At 44.7% G+C, this 20501-nt stretch overlaps 2 protein-coding genes across 5 annotated transcripts in view; both read left to right on the top strand.

Moving 5' to 3' along the window:
- The window catches only part of cdk14 (cyclin dependent kinase 14), a 177239-nt gene extending 170463 nt beyond the window's left edge, over positions 1 to 6776 (top strand). For all 4 annotated transcript variants that reach the window (XM_068569451.1, XM_068569452.1, XM_068569453.1 and 1 more), the window contains one exon: positions 1521 to 6776. The gene's annotated coding sequence lies outside the window, so the exon portion shown is untranslated. The remainder of the gene's footprint in view (positions 1 to 1520) is intronic.
- Positions 6777 to 8983: 2207 nt separating this feature from the next.
- Positions 8984 to 13254, top strand: fzd1 (frizzled class receptor 1). The gene has a single exon (XM_068570110.1). It carries the CDS (start codon positions 9318 to 9320, stop codon positions 10992 to 10994), a length of 1677 nt encoding a protein of 558 aa, XP_068426211.1. The 5' UTR covers positions 8984 to 9317; the 3' UTR covers positions 10995 to 13254.
- Positions 13255 to 20501: the final 7247 nt, after the last annotated feature.

Below are 20501 nucleotides of genomic sequence, written 5' to 3'. Positions count from 1 at the left end.
GGACTGCTCAGCGGGGAGTCCAGCGAGTTTTAATTAGTTTTTGTCAAGATGCTCGCCAATCGACTGCAATGGTTGCTGCTTGTTTTGGAGATTGAATGAAGTCTGTTCATTGACTTCATTGAGTCACACTTTTCAGCATCGCTCTGCCTTCTAGTGAGTGCACCTTTCCAGTTACAACTACCATTACCAATTATATTGGACATGCATGTACATATAAACATGCATAAACCCTCATTCAAGTCCAGAGACATGTGGACATGGACAAAGAACATACACATGTTTGGGTTAGTGTTACAGGAGCAGCAGGTAAACAAGGCGCTCGTCCAACATTTGAGATTCCTGACTTATACTGGACGGCTTCCACTGGGAACTGACGAGCAAAGGCTGGGCCAACGCCACAGAGAGAAGTACACAGAGAGAGAGAGGTAGTGGGAAAGTCAAGGTAGAAAGAGAGGCCATTCATTATGTATTAGTCCTCAGCTCTGTCTTCTTCTTCATTCAGCTCCCCTGCTTTTCTCCCTCGGCTCCTCTTCTCTTGTACTGTCTCCACCTTCCTATCCTCTACTACTCCATCTTCCTCAGCATCCTTCCCTTTCATCTCTTGCTCCCACCACTCTCTCTCTCTCTCTTGGTCATCTTCCACTTCATCTTCCTCTTCGCGCCCATCCATTCTGTCTTTTGATTCATCTCCTCAGTGATACTTCCCTTTCCCTCTTCATGGTTGGCCCTTGTCGTTTTAACCAAATGATATAAAAGCATTTTCCCGCACTTCCCCCTGAGATTATCGAGCCATGCAGATAGTTTTGGGTTTTAATTATACAGCTTTTGGGACATGGACTTGGTTCAACCCAAGAAGGTAGCCTCAAACACATCAAATAAACAATTGTCTTGAGTCACAGCATTAGAAATCAACTGGAGAACTTCTTAACGGCAGCGGTAGAATCCTTTAATGTATGTTAAATGCAACAGTTGTGGAAAAGTTTGATTATAAAACAAAGTATAATCTGCTTAATAGTCATTTTTATGTAGAATTGCTTGCTTTCTCCCAATGAATCATAACATAAACCCTATGTTGGTACAAACCATCAGCCTATTAAAGCATAATATTGGTAAGAAACTGAAAATAACGTTTTATCATTCTGCTTCGTGTGCATGAATACGTCACCATTGGACCATTAACTTGTCAATATCTGATGAGAAAGGCTAAATAAAAGCAATATACACTTAAACAGGGGGTTATTCATATGCAAATATATGTTTAAACGACTTGACCAATCACTACACCTCATTTCAATACCTTATAAAATGTCTTTGTGACTCCTGAAACCTGAAGATGAAAGAGTGAACGGATGCTTGATTACTTACTCGTTGTCGTACCTTCACAAAGTGACATCAACCCATACGCTCTGCAAAGAAACCTATGAAATATGGGATTGCTTTAGTATTGTTTCTCTACAATGCCAGTTGTCTGTCTGTGTTACTGACAGATTGTGTTTTCTGTCTCTTTGTCTGTGTTTCAGGTGGCTGTTGAAAAAGAAAGAAAGAAAAGATGAAGACAAGAGATGGAGGATCCAGAGGAATGGAAGAACCCCACTTCTCTTTATTTATTACCTTCACAATATGCGTGAGCGTGGGTGTATGTGTGTGCGTGCGTGTGTGCCGTATGCATGAGGAAGAGGTTTAGCATTGGGTATAGATACGAATGCATGTGTGCATTATGAACGGTACCTAAGATTTCAGGCTATCATTTGCAAATCAGATTTTGTTTACTTTTTATAAAGTTCCAATAACTCATACGTTGTTATCACAGTATAAACAAAAGGACTTTACTATTGGTACATATTGTGTTTTGTGTTTGTAACTAGCCTCCTATTTAAGAATGTATATTTGTATGTATGATATACTCATCTAGAAACTATATAATGGACAATTTTAATATCGCTTCATCTTCTTACTACTATATTGCTCATGACAAGACACAACAGACACATAGAGGAGACGTGCATACAAGTAAAGCTTGAAAACAAAAACATGCAGTCGGTTAAAAAAAGAATGATCCTGAAGAGTTCCATTTCAACTTTCTTACCCGGTTCAACTCTAATTTGTGGAACCGCAGACAATACAAATAATGGAGGGCTTTTTCAGCCGGTGCAACACATCCTCTGGCAGCCATTTTGGAGGTCCTTGGTTCTTTGGCAACTGAGAACAGCTGACATTGTTTTAAATGTACATCTCTGCGGAGGGATGAACTTATATTTAACTGATGACATTGCACTGTTTTTGTTTAACCTTGTTAGCTGACTAATTGAGCTATTTGTCAGGTAATGACCACCATCAACGAATACGTTTTAAACACTAGTCGGTACATAAGAAGTAACTAGAGGTGAGTAGGTGCTTATGAACATGTTGTTCTTTGGCATATATTTCTCTTCCCCTCTTTATTTGCCTTCAGGCGGGTGATTTAGATACTTTCCCTGAAGAAAACTATAATATTTGGAAGTGTTCAGATCAGACCTATGTGTGCAGACATCACAAACCTATCTGCGTCATATGGATGCCAAAGATTCGGGAAATTTCTGATCAGTCAGAAAACAGTTTTGGCTTTAGACGCCGTCGATCAACTTTCATTGCTTATTGTTGCCTCCAATGCTCTATCCAGTGCTCTTTGTACATCCATGACCAACATGGAGTACTCCGATAACCACACAGGCTTCAGTAACTGTGGAGCCGCGCTGGTGACGCTGCTTTCCAACACAGAAAACGTTGCAGTGCAGAACTCCCCGGTTGCACCCGACCAACTTAGCAACGGAGTGGAAGAGGCTGGTATACATTGTGATGTTCCGCGGTGCAGTCATAGCAATATATTTTGGTTAATGGACTGTTATTCTCCTGCATGTTGTTCTTCATAGCGCTCTTCAAATAGCAGCATGGACTCTGTTCAGCACTTCCGTGACTCGGGACTTGAAATTGTCGTATGTCGTATTTAGTGTGTTGCAAAACTAAAAAAGTAAGACCCTGATGGTACAACAATTATAATCCCTTTTTAATATTCTCACTGGACCTCCATTATGGAACTAGATCTGGCTGAGATGAGTTTTGTGTTGCAACTGAAAAGCCTTTCACATATAAATGATCTCTGCTGGAGATGTTGACGGTGCACACATGAGACAACAGGAACAGCACCTACCAGTGGGCAATACCGTAATTGACAACAGCTGTAAGTATGTGTTTGTGTGTGTGCGCGCGTGTGTGTGTGTGTGTGAGTGTGTGATATAGAGGTGTGTATGTGCTAGTGTATTAAACATGGGCAATAGCTGAGCATTGGGGCTTCCAGCCATGCAAAGAGCTAATGTACAAACGGTAAAACACCAAGGCAATAGGTTGTGTGGCCTATTGTTTGATCCAGCCCACGACAATCCTCCCCTTCACTTTATCTAATAACCATCAAAAGATCTGCAATATTTTATTAGAAACAGATGATATATGTCAATGACTTCCAACTTTTTGTTAAGCTCATGAGTCAAATGTTCAGATTGATCCGGAGCTTTTCGTAACTGAAGAATCAAAAAAGTGTTGGGATGAGTGCTTTTCAGTGAGTGTGTGTGCAGTGTCCTGTTGGTGGTGATTACTTTTGATCAGTCCCTTCACCACCAACACATGCTCTTATGGGGAGACTTCCCCTACATGTGTGCCCCTCAACATCCTACAAGTTCTAAATGTTTTGCAACTTTTTATGACGAAAGGTCAAATGTACAACGTTGTATCATCTGCAAAGAAGTTTATACTGTCTTTCTTTTGATGTTTTGTGTGAAAATATCTGAATATTACAAGCTTAGACGTATGGTGTTAATTGTGAAGTACTATCAATACAATGGCTTCCTCTTCATCAATCAGTTTGAAATCAACTGAAACAATAATATTGGCCCAGAACTGTTGGTAAGCTGATGAGATGAGGTTGCAAATGTGGCGTCATGGAGAACTGGAAAATGTAGACACTCACACACACACACACACACACACACAAACACGCACTCACACACTCACACTCACACACACTCACATTTATAATATAGATGTCTTGCCTGCTAGGGTAACCTTCCTGCATCTTCCTGCTTCAATACATTGTAGACCCCCATGCTCCTCTCCTGCTGGTGTTTGCTTTGCAGTCTGTCGCATTCAAAGGTCATTTTTGTGTCTAATCTTAATACATCACTCACAAAATGTAATCATTCCTCCATTTTTTACCAGCCATTAATTGATATTTATACAGTACCAAAATGCATTCCAAAGTTCCACTGTTGCTAATATTCATCGGGGCAGTCTGAGTTAGCCAAACCGAGTGGGTATCTCCATTCAGGCATTTGTGTCTTATGTTTATAGCCTGATACGATGGACCAGAGCTTAATTGACAAGTATTTTAGGATTAACATTTGTCAGGTGGCTGGAGGTGTAAGATGACAGTTGTTTGCTCACCATAAAAACATCTATGTTGTGCGTGATTCCGAAAAGGAAGATGTACATGAAAGTACAAACTGTGCAAACAAGATTTGAGGATGAAAGAGTTGCATAGACAAAAAACAAACAGACTGAGTGAATAAATCAGATGGAACATGAAGCAGGTGACCTAAACATCAATCAGGCTTCTGCTCCCACTGAAGAGATGAAAAATGGCGGCACATTAAACGCACCAGATTGGGGAATTGCCGCAACCAACTCCTAATATTTGCATAACAGTAGTGGATGGAAACGCATATAATTAGCATTTTCTTGTGGCGATTTTCTGTGAATTCGGTTGCATTTGTTACATATTGGGATAGAAACTTCTGACTGCTGAATATTAAAATTGGCTGAACTTTGGAATACATTTTTGTTCAGAATATAGACTGTGGATTTGTTCCTCTATATTAGACAGTTGGGTTAAGATTAGAGCGGTTCCGATACCATTTTTTCCTTCCTGATATTGATTTTTATACATGAACTTGTGTATCGGCCGATACCGAGTACCGATCTGATGCCAGAGCGTTAAAAACACATTGCCGCTTTACTGGTGGTGACATTTTGCTAGCAATGCTAAAACTAGCTAACGGGTGAGGCACCTCACTTTCTTGCGATCTCATCTTCGTTGAGAGTTGCACATGCGCTAATCCAATCAAACCGGGTGTACGGATCGGGCAGCGAGAGACACGTGCTGCTGTTGTTCCTGTAAAGTGTGAAGGAGCTGATGAATGACAGGATAACGTGACGTCGATACCCGATCCAGCATTTAGGCTATCAGAGGCATTCCTGATACTGTCATCGGTATCGAAAGAACTCTAGTTAAGATAGACGTGGAAATATCTGAACCTATGCTTTAATGACGGCGTTCCAGCCCAGTTTCTTCGACCATAGAGGCAAAATAAATGATCATGGGCTAGACTCTCCCCAAAAGCGTTTTGAAAATGCACTTTAAAGAAAAATGTTGTCCTACATTCCAGCCTGTATGGTTACTTTCATGCACTTGCTTTGCCATTAATGATACATATACAGTGTATGAGTGCTTATACTCTATATACAGTACCTGAGTGCGTATGAGGTATATACAGTACATGAGTGCTCATACTGTATATACAGTACATGAGTGTTTATACTGTATATACAGTACATGAGTGCTTATACTGTATAAGCAGTTTATCTAACCTTTCTTTGCCTGACGCAAAGCAAACCAGCCCTTCTTACAAATTGTAAATATCATCCCTTGTTTTGAACCTTTAGCACAGATTGAGGAGAGCTCATAGAAATGCTGTACTTGAAGTTATCTCGCGGCTTTTCAGTGTCATCCCCAGGCTGCGATTGTGCGGCAGAAAATAAAGGGGAGGAGACGGGGCGGGTAATGCCAGTAAAGCGGCGTGACAGAAGAGGGTTAATACCATCGAGCTGTGCGAAGATTGCCCAGCCTCATGTGGCTTTAAGGGATTGCAGGCAGTATTAGCAGCTGAATAATTATTTTTGGCATGTTTCTCCTTGTGCATACTTTCGGCGTGGCACACATCGCTTTGTTTGCCCCTCAACACTCTCACTTCTGTGGAGCTTTGTTAGCCCCGCAGTCTTGTACAAAAACTTATATTTTTGAGTCCTGTGTGGGCAGAGTTACCGAAGGCTCTCTGTTCCAACTTGAATGTTCTTCAAATATTTCAATACAGTCCAGTGAAGGACAGGTTTAGTGGAATTGCACATTTAGCACTGTGACAAGAGACTTGAGGAATACTCTCAGTAGAAATGTCTAAAAGGGAAACCAATAAGGTGGTGACACCTATGAAGTGAAATAGTGATGCTTCCACTATGTTGGTATACAGGGTTGCAAAGGTCCCCTTAATGCTATCAAATATATATCATGTATGAATAAACATATAGAGTGAACATAAATATTAGGCATCTATTTTTGGCATTCTTTATCATGTGGCCCGAAGTGGTATCGGAAGGAAAAACATGGATCCATCGTGCATCCTCGCTGTGCTCAACAATGAATCCGTGTTTGCAACTTTTATCAACAAAGCTTCTCTCGCATTTTATTTTTCTCTTTTTTTTAGTATGCCGCACTGAAAACACATCATTTTCTTTCACAAGTGGTTTGGAAAAACAGAAGCGTCGTCAGTCGCTTCACCGAGTGAAACAATATAGTATACAGTAGAATAGCTGTTGCATTATTTGTTACGACCTGTATGTAATGTTATTATGGAAGATGTAATGTCCTTCTGTAAATGTTGTTTAATGTGGTTTTACCTGAAATAAAATTTATTAATGCTTCAGATGTGTCTGTACAACACTGTGCTGCTTTGGGAGAGGCTGGGAGTTTTCGGTTGGATACTTTCAAAAGCTTCAAAGTCAAAATAATGTGCAGTTTGATGGCATGGCATTTATTTTTTATTGTGCACCATTTATGTCTAATGAAGGAGCAGTTTCTTTATTAATTATTAAACAAAGTGATCACTTTATGAGCCATGTCAGCAAAAACCCAGCAGGAGTAAAAGTAAAACTTCGCTCAACACTCTGTTTCACTACTAATCCTTTGTGTTTGGTCAGATTTGAATTGGCAGGCTAATAATAAGAAAATGTTTAACTCTTAACTTCTCCCTTTTCTTGTGATAACAGGTTATTGAAACATCAGGTCATCTTCTCGAGGAAACAGCTTTGTATTGTTTAATTAGTATATTATTTGATTATCACAAGGAAACACATTTTGTAATCCTGAGACCACAAATTCATTAACTTGTGATGTCAGATAAGAGGTAAAATGTCAGGGTGGGACCTCTGGAGGAGAACTATCCACGATACAGTGCAGTGGCTTATGGGTGGGGAGCCTCCCCATCAATAGATACTGAGGACGGCCCAATGACACGACCCATAAAGTTCAATTCAATTCAGTTTATTTTCTATTGCCCAAAATCACAAATACAAGATTTGCCTCGGAGGGCTTTACAGTCTGTACACATAACATCCTGTCCCGGGACCTCACATCGGATCAGGAAAAACTCCCCAAATAAAAATAGTAAAAACCCTTTATGGGGAAAAAAGGGAATAAACATCATTCTGGTCACAGATGTCATGTGACCAGAATGTGCAACGTAACAGTTACAGCACATTACATGAATATGACAGGAATTATTCATATAATATACGCATGGACCACAATCCAAATAGCCACAGTCCGTGTCAGCGGAATGAATCGCTTTGTTTAATAATTAATAAAGAAACTGCTCCTAACTGCCCGCTCTTTCATTAGACATGAATGGTATTAAAAATAAATTAATAAATGCCATGCCGTCAACTCCCCCGTCAATGGATCTGGAGGACGGCCTTATTTTAAATGATCAGAGCTGTCAGTCGAACTCGTATAGGGATTTGTTTTGAACAGAACTGGAATGAAGCTTCGATCACACACTGATCCAACAGCGCAGGAGCACACAAGCCAATCACATCGCAGCGTTATGACTGTACGTAACACCTGACTAAACAAAGAAACAGAATGAAGCATGAATAAAGTATATCTGACATCATATAAATGTATATCCTGAAATAAGTGAAAATGACAATAATGTACAACACATTATGATCAAATTACCGCAATTTGTTTAGTTTTATATTGATTTAATTGTGGTTCACTCTGAATGTGTTCACTCATTTACTACAAACACCCCACGGAGACACACACACGCGCGCGCACACACACACACACACACACACACACACACACACACACACACACACACACACACTGGTCCTTAAAGATGCTCAGCAGACCTGTCCATCAGCAGCAGAGGTGAACTGGAATGAACCTGCAAACCAACCAAACATGGGGGAGACGCAGGCCCTCCCTAATCCTCCCTCTCTATAAGAGAGAGAGAGAGAGAGAGAGAGAGAGAGAGAGAGAGAGAGAGAGAGAGAGAGAGAGAGAGAGAGAGAGAGAGAGAGAGAGAGAGAGAGAGAGAGAAGTTAGTAAAAGTGAGGCTGATCTAAACAGGAAGTACTTCAGTGCTGACGTGGTGTCTGACAAAGCTGGTAATTGACAAGTAAAATACTTTCCCAGTGTAAATATTGTGGTGTTTGACAGATGTCAAATGTATTTTAGTCGAGACATGATTCATGGCAAATGTGTTAACATAACTTACTAAACAACTACAATATCTTATAATTGTTTTTATCTGTGTGGTTTCAATTTCATTCTCCCTGTTTTAAGATTATTGTCATGCCATTTTGTATTAATATCATAAATGCAACTCTTGACAGAACACAGCTATTCCTAACTAAGCTATTTTTCTTCTTTTTTATTTGCATGTATTTGCCATAAACATGCGACACGTATCTATATCCTCGGCCGCTCTAGCGGAGGCTTTTATTTAGAAGGGTTTGACCGGAAGTGGCTGTGTGCGGCGCTCAGCTTGACTTCCCTGAAGCAGCGAGAGGGCGAGCAGAACAGGTTTGCTCTTCAGACTGACGCGGCGTCGGGCAGACCGAGTGGACTGGAGCGGACCCGTTCCTGCGGGGAGTACGGCTCGGATTTTTTTTTATTTTTTTGATTTGTTGGTTGTGGATTTGTCATCCGGAGTGGAAGCCGAAGATTGTCATTACAACAAAAAAATACTAATCCTGGGCTCGTTTTACACACACTCCGGCATCACCGGGAAGCCGGAAGGAAGAAAAAAAGGAGCTGCGGGATTTGGTCTGGAAGAAGCTGCGTTCAGCCCGCAAAAGAAACGCCAACAAAGAGCGCGTTCAAGGAAGTAGCTGCTGCTCCGCGAGGGGACGCAGGGAGTTGAGCACCGAGCAGAAAGTCCTCCACCATGCCGCAGCGCAGACTCCTCCGCGCGGGGCTGACTTTCCTGCTGTCCGCTGTGTTTCTGAACGCGGGGCTCCTCCGAGTCAGCGGGCAGTACGGCGGCGGCGGCGGCGGCGGCGGGGACCGGGGCATGTCGATACCGGAGCACGGCTTCTGCCAGCCCATCTCCATTCCGCTGTGCACGGACATCGCGTACAACGAGACCATCATGCCGAACCTGCTCGGCCACACCAACCAGGAGGACGCCGGGCTGGAGGTGCACCAGTTCTACCCGCTGGTGAAGGTCCAGTGCTCCCCGGATTTAAAGTTCTTCCTCTGCTCCATGTACGCGCCCGTGTGCACGGTGCTGGAGCAGGCGCTGCCCCCGTGCCGCTCTCTGTGCGAGCGCGCGCGCCAGGGCTGCGAGGCGCTCATGAACAAGTTCGGCTTCCAGTGGCCCGACAGCCTCGCGTGCGAGACCTTCCCGGTCCACGGCGCCGGGGAGCTGTGCGTGGGGCAGAACATGTCGGACCGCGCCGAGCCGGAAAGCCCCGGCGCCGGCCAGGACCCGACGGTGCGCACGGACCACCAGAGCGGCCAGTTCCGGTGCCCGCCGTCGCTCGTCGTGCCCCCGTACCTGAACTACCGCTTCCTCGGCCTGGAGGACTGCGGCGCCCCCTGCGAGCCCAAGCGCTCCCACGGGATGATGTACTTCAGCGAGGAGGAGCTGAAATTCGCGCGGATCTGGATCGGCATCTGGTCGGTGCTGTGCTGCGCGTCCACGCTGTTCACCGTGCTGACGTACCTGGTGGACATGAAGCGCTTCAGCTACCCGGAGCGGCCCATCGTCTTCCTCTCCGGCTGCTACACCATGGTGTCCGTGGCCTACATCGCGGGGTTCCTGCTGGAGGACAAGGTGGTGTGCAACGACCGCTTCGACAACGACATGAGGACGGTGGTGCAGGGCACCAAGAAGGAGGGCTGCACCATCCTCTTCATGATGCTGTACTTCTTCAGCATGGCCAGCTCCATCTGGTGGGTCATCCTGGCCCTCACCTGGTTCCTCGCGGCGGGGATGAAGTGGGGCCACGAGGCCATCGAGGCCAACTCCCAGTACTTCCACCTGGCGGCGTGGGCCGTGCCCGCCATCAAGACCATCACCATCCTGGCCGTGGGGCAGGTGGACGGAGACGTGCTGAGCGGGGTGTGCTTCGTGGGCATCAACAGCGTGGACGCGCTGCGCGGCTTCGTGCTGGCGCCGCTGTTCGTCTACCTGTTCATCGGCACGTCCTTCCTGCTGGCGGGCTTCGTGTCCCTGTTTCGCATCCGCACCATCATGAAGCACGACGGCACCAAGACGGAGAAGCTGGAGAAGCTGATGGTGCGCATCGGCATCTTCAGCGTGCTGTACACGGTGCCGGCGACCATCGTCATCGCCTGCAACTTCTACGAGCAGGCCTTCCGGGAGCAGTGGGAGAAGACGTGGGTCGTGCAGACGTGCAAGACGTACGCGGTGCCGTGCCCGGCGCAGAGCCACCCCAACATGAGCCCCGACTTCACCGTCTTCATGATCAAGTACCTCATGACGCTGATCGTGGGCATCACCTCCGGCTTCTGGATCTGGTCCGGGAAGACCCTCAACTCGTGGCGGAGGTTTTACACGAGACTGGCCAACAGTAAACAGGGCGAGACCACAGTGTGATGTGGTCGGGACCCCCCCCTCCCCCCCTCCCCCCACATGCAGACTGCTCAGTGACAAACCCCATGATAATAATCCACTGCGTTATTTCCTTGTGATTTTTTTTCTGGGACTTACAAAAGAGACTTGGTATGTTTTTTAATGTACATATACATTTGTGAGATTTTTGTAAGTATATATTTGTATTTAAAAGATTTTTTTTTCTTTTTTGTAAAAACACTTTTTTTTCATACTTTTGGACATAATGGAATTGTACTCACAAAGAGCCAGCTGACCACCGTACTGGTGGCCCGTGACCCGCCTCACTGTGGAACCCCCGCCGGGAGTATTTCACACGGAGCGCCGGCGTCTTGGATCAGCGGACCCGCCCGCCAGCGCCGGCTCCGTTCTGAGCAGCGTCCCGTGAAAACAGAGTGCGGCCTCCCCGTTGTCCCGACCGAGCCGCCGCCGCTCGCTCCGGTCGGTCAGGGTCGCTGGGGCGAGGGAACCGGTGCGTTGTGGAGTGTGAGTCGTCGTGACAGATGCTCGTGGTCTGCGGCCCCGGGGCCCCGACAGTTCTATCATTCATTTCCAAATAAAGCACACGTGGGTACGCCAGGTGAAAGGGCCACGCCGGTCATTTGGCATGTTTTAGTTCTACTTGTTTGTGTTTTTTTTAAAGGAAAACCCTCTCCTCAGGCCATACTTTTTAAATTCTGTCTTTCCTGGAAAGTCCTCTTGTTGCTAAATCTCCTCAGACACTTTCAAATTGGATAATTCTGTGTAGTCACAACACAGTTAAAGAGAAAGTTCTCCATCGACTCCAAAAAATGCAATTTTTTTATCAGCTGTCGAGGTGTAAAACTGTCAATATCTCCAACACTTGGTCACTTGCAACCGAAACAATCCGGAAAGAGAAATGTCACTTCGGTTGAGAGGGGAAATGTGTTGTTTTGATTTGTGGGAAGAACCGCCCATTTAATTGAGTTCAAGCTAGTTTATTGGTGCATAATGCAGATTTAAGACTCGCCTAAATGAAAGCAGACGAGATGGACGGACCCCTCCCCGGAACAGGGAAGGAGAGCACGGTTTCGGTTGTTAAGCGGCCGCGTGCTCAAACAGCGGCGTGCTGCTCCCTCACAGCAGCGGTCATGTGCAGCGGTGTGTTCAGGGGACCTGGAATTTAAAAAAAAAAAAAAAGACACAGCCGGGAGACGTGCAGATGGAGCGTGTCCGCAGAAAGTTCTGTTTTAAAGCATCAGACACTCTTTGGACTTCACCGGTTATTCAGCCCCCAACAATAAGCAATAAGAACAGTGAGATGAGTTTATTCCCCTATTAGAGGTCTGAAGGAAGCAGACGCCATGGAGTGGATCAAGTTGAGTCATTCTGTCTGTTTTCTGACATTTTTTGAAAGAAGAAAGGTTATTTGTTGGAATCATCGTCCTATTAGTTCCTGATGAAAAGAGCCAGATTGTCAATGTGTGAACCTTCAAATCGTTCACTGATCACATCCTGATGTTTAAGTCGAAGTCGAGGATTTTTTTTTTTCTTTTTAAACCTGATTCAGAACTGTCGTCGTTTAGACTTTTAATGCCAGCAAAATCAAAATGTCCAGCAGGGTTTGAATGCATTTCAGTGTGTGGAGGGAGGCAGCGGCTCCGGGGTCCAGCTGCTGCTGGTTTCAGGACTATAAACCAGAGATCCCAGTGGCTCCTCACCTGAGAGGCAGGAGTTGAGGTGTTTTGTCATGTGTTTTTGTATTTCATTCTGGTTGTCTATTTTTTATTATTATGAAAAAAAACCTGATGGCACAAGGGATGTAAGTCTGAAAACTATATTTGATACAAGCCTGCAGCCTTTCTAGAATAAACCCTGCGGAGCATCACATTGTCCAAAAAGCGTCCCAGACTTCCACACGGCGCTGTGCACCGACCCTGCACACATCATACATGTTTGTAACAAAGCCTATTTTTTTGACTCACCTGTATGGGCACTTTTTTTTTTAAAAGACAATGTTTTAACTCTTTTGAACCATGGAGCTTGAATGTGTCAGTTATTGATGTGGAGGGGGGCGGGGTCATCTCTGGGTCGCAGCTCGCAGGTCTTCCCACATCAGGACCACATGTTCTCGTCAAACGCTTCCGGTTCATAATAATCCTTTCATCGTGCTGACAGCTCTACAATAGTCGCAGCTTTGAAGTAATTTTCCTTTTGCATTTGCTATGAAGAGAACCTTTATATTTATAGAAAAAAAATCTTATATATACACTACATTGATTGCTTTATGAGAATAAAAACCATCTCACCGTTGCAACTGTCAAGCTGCTGTAAAATGTCTTTTTTCCCCTTAAATTGGTGTAAGAACAGAGATGATTACGCTCTGTCGTAACACGATGCTGAAAGAGCTTTTCAGAGCCATTACGCTCTGAAAAGGTCCTTTAAAAAACATTCTTCACGTCCATACCGGCTCGTACTCGACCCTTCTTATATTTCAGGTGATGGCAGACATCTTTCTGCTCATTCCTCTGAAGCTCAGGTCGAGCTCCCGGTTGAGCCAAAATCTGCTTCTAGCTCACTGCAGAACAAACAGTAGCCGGTGGATTTGACTCGTTCCAACAGCCCAACGCTCATATTTACCTTTGGCTGAACTTTGTGCCGAAAGGAGGCCTGGATCCTGGTGAGGTCGTTCTCTATGTGTCGCTGCGGCCGCTGGGCTGAACGGAAGAAGTCAAGTCAAGCGTCTGACGTCAAGAAAACCACGAGCTCGAGGGCGTAGCTTTCAGGAACAGACGGCTGTGGGTGGATTCTACATGAACCACCAACATACATCTAACATTTGACTTCAGGGAAGAAAAACACGCTGAGAACATGAAAGCTTCAACATGTACTTGGGTCAAGTACTCTTTAGGTACTCACAGCATTACTCTGGCCAAAAGGAGTCACAATAATGTTAATTCATCTTTGGATTATTATTCCAATGGTTAAATAATCAGATAAAGCAGTGCTTCTCATACGGGGGTACGGAAGATTTAAAAAAACAAATGTATGTAAGAGTAACAAACAATCCAAGATTCATGAACAAAAGTTAATCAATACATGTTTAATCAGATATTAGTGTAAATTCATCAACTGAATTGTATATGCAGTATTCTATATTAAGTCAGACACCGATGGCACAAGAATGCCTTGCTCTGGTTCAGGGCACTCGGCTGAACACATTGTCCAGAGGTTGAGAACCACTATGGCAAAGAATACTTTTGCTTCATTTAGGAGCAATAATAAATATACAAAAGAAAAAATGAGATGCAACAAATAATTTAGAACAAATAACATTTTGATTACATCCGTCAGCATTAACCCACGTGGTGCATTTAAGTGTCACGGGACATTTGGGATTCGAGGCTCCAGACTTTCACCAACGTTCCTGAAGAATAATGTGGACCATCCTGAAGAGAGCGGTAACAAACTCCACACATGATATGTGCTTCCCACATTGTCTCCCTCGTCCCCATGTCCTGCTCCCATACTTCTAAATGGTTGTATTTTATTTTAATACTTGCTTTGAAAACAGTGTTTATAATTCATTTCTAACATCTCTTCCATGTTGCTGTGAAAACATCTCCATCCAACTGGATTCATTCACATTTATCGCAAAGAAGTTCATTTTACAAGATTACATATGAACACATCACTGTGACATCATGACTTACCTTTGACCAATGCTCATTTTCACTGAACGGAGCTTGAACGCACCATAATGTTACTGAATGCAATCTCTTTTAGTATCAGCTGCTAGCGGCTAACTGCTAGCATTCAGCTCTCCTGCCGGTTCCAACATGATAAACTGTTTCTTTCAATCTGCATGGAGTTGATCCACAGAGACGCCGTGGTGTGGAATCAATAAATCACTCGCGGTTCATGAGGACTTATTACAGCCATACTGATATTATAGACATATTTTATAAAAATACAATCAGTTCAATTCATCTTTAACTTTGTTCATTTTGCATTTGATTCAAAGTACGAGTGTGGGAATGTGGATAGCGAGCCGGTAACCTTGAATGTAGATATGATTAGGATTGACGACAGAATATTATCATCTGAACATTATCAAAGCAATATGCATATTATTATTATTATTATGTTTAGATACCAGCACTGTGCCCATGTTCGCAGAAACACAATCACAGCTCCGGTATCTTTGTATCCAATGAGATAAATGGATATTAATCCTCTCCACTTGCTCTGGAAATAAGAACTCAAACAAGCCGATTCCATTTGAATGAGAAAAAGAAACGTAAACGCCGTAAAAGAAGCAACTCTCTCTCCGCTCATGCTATCTCCGCTCATGCTCGCTCCGCTCATGCGGGCTCAGACTCATGCGGGCTCAGACTTATGCGGGCTCAGACTCATGCGGGCTCAGACTCATGCGGGCTCAGACTCAAACACTCTCATTTCCTGCATCCCTGGAACGCAGCGTCAACCCTCCAGCGAGACGGCGTTTGCCCTTCCATCGGTTCCCCGGGCTTCTCATCCAGTTGACCTCTGACATGGACCGCCGTACCACCATGACAGCTGTGAAGACCCGCCCCCTCATGGGACACATGTATTGACTCCGTCGTACCGCCTGGGCCTCGTGTTTCTCAAGCTGAGTCCTCGGTGTGTGTTTCACAGGTCGATCTTCTTGTGTCTCGGCGATGGAGAGAGGAGGAGGACACTGGAGGGAGAGTTGGGATGCAGATTGTATCCTCCATGCGAGCTGTGGCCGGCTCAGGAGCTGAAACCCTCACATCTGGATCCACTGCAGGATGTGGTTGTAAACACACAGAGTCGATTGTTTTACATATGGTCGCTTCTGGAGCAGCTGAATGTGCAGTCACGCAGGAGCAGGGTTCTGGTGGCTGAAAGAAAAGACACACGACTCTCTGAGATTGTCTTTCAGAGTTTATACTGAAGCCAGAAAGATTAGCACCAGAGAGCAGAGGTGGGAGGGATGGTATCATATGTCATATGTTGTAGCATTGATCCGTCATTAGATATCATAATTTAAGAAACGAGCATTATCAAGATGTGAATGTCCATTTGTTAAACTAAAACCATATTGCGGACTGCACTTATATCTAGAAAATATGTCTTTATAGGACATTTCCATTCTCTTTTTCATATGTTTTCATACATCTATTGATAGAAACTATGAAGGGAGGGTGGGGGGGGGGGGTATGACTTAATATTCATCCACATACACTTACACACGTATGAATCCAGATATGTATATGTGCATGTATAATGCATGCATGCAAGAGAGAGAGAGATCCCACATGCATGAACTAGAGATGCTAATCATGCTATGTTTTATTAACTGTGTTGACTCAGTCATAAACCTAATCTCATTTACACGTTTGACAACTATTCTGAAAACGCTGAAGAGGATTCTGATAAATGAGCTCGCTTGTCAGCAGCTGCGGGTCGTGTTAGACCGACCAGCAGCACCCTCGGGTGCACATGTTCACTACCGATCATAGGTTTGGCGTCACCCGAAAAAATGTTCAGTTCCTTCATAGAACAAGTTCTCTCATAGAATATCCTTCATTTCTAAGAACAAGAACAGACTGGAGAGTTTCACGTGAAAGTTCTCTTTTTCTGTTCATTTTGAGAGTTTAATGAACCCATAAATGTGAAGCTGCAGATCCTCAACCAGCTCAAAGGAAGAACAGTGTTATAGCTTCTCTCACCAGCAGTACTGTGTTCAGCTGTGTGACATCACTGCACAAGGTTTGTTTTGCACAATCAGTCTTCTAATGTGATGATCAAACACAATGTGGCATCAGAACACTGGAGTGGACCCGTGAATGGACAGAAGATGTTATGAAACGGTGTAAGAAAATAAGTACACTGCTTGCCACATACATAGAATCTGAAAAATTGGAATATATATATATATATATATATATATATATATATATATATATATATATATATATATATATATATATATATATATATATATATATATGTGAGATTTTAAAGACTAATGAAATATAAATTTTAAAAAAAAAACACTGGAGTGATGCTGCTGGAAATGGGCCTCTATACACATCTGTAGATGTTTCATAAAGAACCAGACGTCTCTATCTCGAATAATCTTTTCCCACATTAACAATGTAAAGATGTAATTATGATTCATTTCATGTTATCTTCATTTAAAATCAGTGCTTTTCTTTGAGAAATAAGGACATTTCTAAGTGACCCCAAACTTTTAAACGGTAGTGTAAGGTTGATTTATACCCGGGTTTTACGCAGAGATGCAAGCACGCAAGACACGCATGGCCAACTTTGAGTGGTCAAATTTTGCGTGCTTGCGTGCGTCGCCCAAAATTTCTGACTGTCAAAGCAACGCAAGCCCAGAAGGCTGTGATTGGTCCGCGAACCACGTCCTTTCTGTCTCTCATTTCTGGTTTTATAGCATAATACCTCTGTTTTTAAAAGCCATCTTGTCTTGTTGAAGAACGTTTGGCTGAAGAGGTCCATAAATATGAGCATTTACATAACCCGTCTGACGGAGTATCAGGACACGCAGATGGAGGTGAATTCCTGGAGGGAGACGTCGGTGAACGTCGGTGTGCAGGTCAAGTCTTAAACGGTCGTTGCGCCACCTGCTGTTCTGGAGTATGGAAAACGCAGGAACTATAAACCAAAACGAGTCCGTCAATCCGACTGCGTGGCCAGCCGGAGTTGGAGTTGCAGAAGTATAATTCAGCCTTAACAAACAGCAAATGAGTTGGATGCGTCACCGTCCAGCTTCAAAAGCCACGCGAGCGGTTTCAGAACCAGTTCTGCAGGTTTTTCTTCCCCCGAGGCCGACGTGGAAAGGGTTTGCTCTGCAAGCTGCGGGATGTGTGTGTGTGTGTGTGTGTGTGTGTGTGTGTGTGTGTGTGTGTGCTCCCGCTGCCACGTGCCTCTGTGTTTACCTCAACCGCCTCAGCTTTCCCACGAGTCCCTGTTTGACGCTCAGGAGGTGTCGCAAGACAATGATGCGCACGAGGACGTAAGGTCGGTGTTCACACTAAAAACAACCTCACTTAAACTCGGCGTGACGCCTCAGCTCCGCCTGCAACCCGTCACATGACCACGATACAGATGTTTTCAGCTGCTTTTCCTTTGTCACGGAGGAATGAAAAGCAAAGTTCCATTGCAAGTAAAAGTACATTTACCTGAGTCTTGATAGTGAAAGAACTCATGAATAATCAGAGTTATTGCTTTAGTATTGTGCATGCGTTCATGTGGAAGGTTACAGAAGGACAAATATGTATGTTATAAAGGTTTTATACGTTAACTCTTCATGTGCAGAGCAAATGGGAGTAAAAGTAGAATAACCGATCTCAAGTACTGGGCTGTACACTGAGAATACAGCGGTCATGTACTCTCAGTACAAAAACATGAGAATATAATAAATATAGATGCTTAAAATAGTTTCAATTTAACAGGTTTTGGATGTAAAATATCTCATTTGAACAGTGATGTCGAGGAATGGAATCAGCACGAGATATAATGAGTCAGTCAAACCAACTAATGAAATGTAAGATTGTATGATTTATTTTTCAATACTACAGTGTTCCAGTGTTTGGTTGGTGGCTGCGGTCAGACATTTCTCTGGCTCTGCTCTGCTGGACTCATGACCTCAGTGTTTCTAAAATAAAAAACTCCCTTACCCCCGTGCTGAGATGATGGAAGAAGTATAATGTAGCAGCATCACAGTGAACCATACAAGTGAAGCATCAGATACGATACATGAAGTAATACCTCACCCGCAAAATGAACATTTCTCCATCAACTACTGACACCGAGTTGCTCTGAAGTTGCCGGCTCACGCAACCTGTTTGTGTAGCTCATCACGACACAATGTGCTGTAAATAAGAAGTTCAGCAAAGTGGACTTCGGCTGCTCTTTCCCCTCACAAAGACTTCTATTTCCTCCTCATTGTTGGATCCCAGACCGCCTCAAGGTCAGCGCTGTGCCTCCGCCGCCTCGGCTGCCACATCTCGCCAAATGAGCCGGCGCCATGCGGGCCTCACGCTGTGCGCTCCACCCGCCTGCCTCCACCTGTGGATGACTGATGTGTTGTTTTATGTACTTCTTAAGCTGTCTCTCACTCTCCGCCCCCGTATGTCACCCGCCTGTGCTGCGCCAGTCACATCTCTGCCTTTTCCCCCCTTGTTCCCGCGTTTCATCTCCTCTCCTGGTCCAAAGACAACGCGAACACACACATGTGCTCACACATCTGCATTGCAATTCGGGATGGGTTCGGCTCCAAGCTCTGAGCCGAGGCGTGGCCGTCGCTCTGCGGCAGCGCGGGAGAGGCTCTCCCTTTCACCCCGAGGAGCCCGCGTCAATTCTCCCGCACAAATCATCGTGAAGGTTTTGTGATGGCGCGTGACGGCGTTATCAAAGATCGCACTGTTGAGCTATTCTCTGGAGAGCCGGAGAGGGAGCAGCTCCAAACACGGTGTCAATCACAGGGGGCACTGTGCTGGGAGATGGAGGCGGCGGGTGGGGGGAGGGGGAGGGTGGAGGGGACATGATTATCTTTCACAGCTCCCATCCATATCTCCACTCTCTACATCTGCCCAATCTCTCTCTCTCTCCCTCTCTCTCTCTCTCTCCCTCTCTCTCTCTATTTGCCCTCTGCTTGAAACCAGCGGAAATTTCAATTACGGCGATGCGGTCGCGTCCTTAAGCCGCCGCACGGCTTCACAAACCGGGTCACTTGTCACAGTCGCAGGCCATTCCTGTTCTCCGCAGGTGAAGCGTGGCCCCGCTCCGAGCACACGGGGCCTCAATGCGCCTCAAGGGGACAGAGGCAACAAACAGCAGCACATGGAAGGCTTCCTCAGTAACACATCAGGTCTCACATGTGCTTTTTACTGTTAGCAACAATAAGACATCAATTGCTTTCTGCACGGTAACGCTGTCAAGTGGAACCGATGGCGGTTCTTCTTCTTTGTCCTCAGCGCCGGACAGCAAAGACAGCCCGTGTTTTTGTTTTCGGTCTCTCCACAGTCACCTGGCAACCTCTCTGTGCCAACGAGACTCCGTCACTGCAGCTGGCAGAGCGCCAGGAACACGCCTCCTCCTGCAGACACAAGTAGTGACATTTTTGTTTGTGTGTTTACCAGCAACCGAGACACCACGTGTTATGTTGTCAAATCAGATGCACCAGCAGGAAGCTGTAGTTCGGCGTGGGGTCACTCCAGCTGGGATGTGTGCGTGTGTGTGTGTGTGTGTGTGTGTGTGTGTGTGTGTGTGTGTGTGTGAAAACCAAACTCTTGCAGGCTTTTTTATGCAGTCTGTTGTGTTTTCTTCTTGATATTTGAAGGAAAAGAAACGGTCATTTTGTTCAGCGTTGGCTTGTACTTTGCTGAACCTTCATGTGTCACTTCTGTTTCAAAGAAACAAGAAGTTAAAAAACAATATAGGGACGGCCAAAAACCAAGATGGCGACGTTGCAAAATGGCAAACAGTTGGCTTCAA

This window comes from Clinocottus analis, unplaced genomic scaffold (genome assembly GCF_023055335.1).
Source record: "Clinocottus analis isolate CAN_PGR_092001 unplaced genomic scaffold, fCliAna1.0.p SCAF_9, whole genome shotgun sequence".
Taxonomy (NCBI): domain Eukaryota; kingdom Metazoa; phylum Chordata; class Actinopteri; order Perciformes; family Cottidae; genus Clinocottus; species Clinocottus analis.
This window is presented reverse-complemented; position numbering and strand designations above follow the sequence as displayed.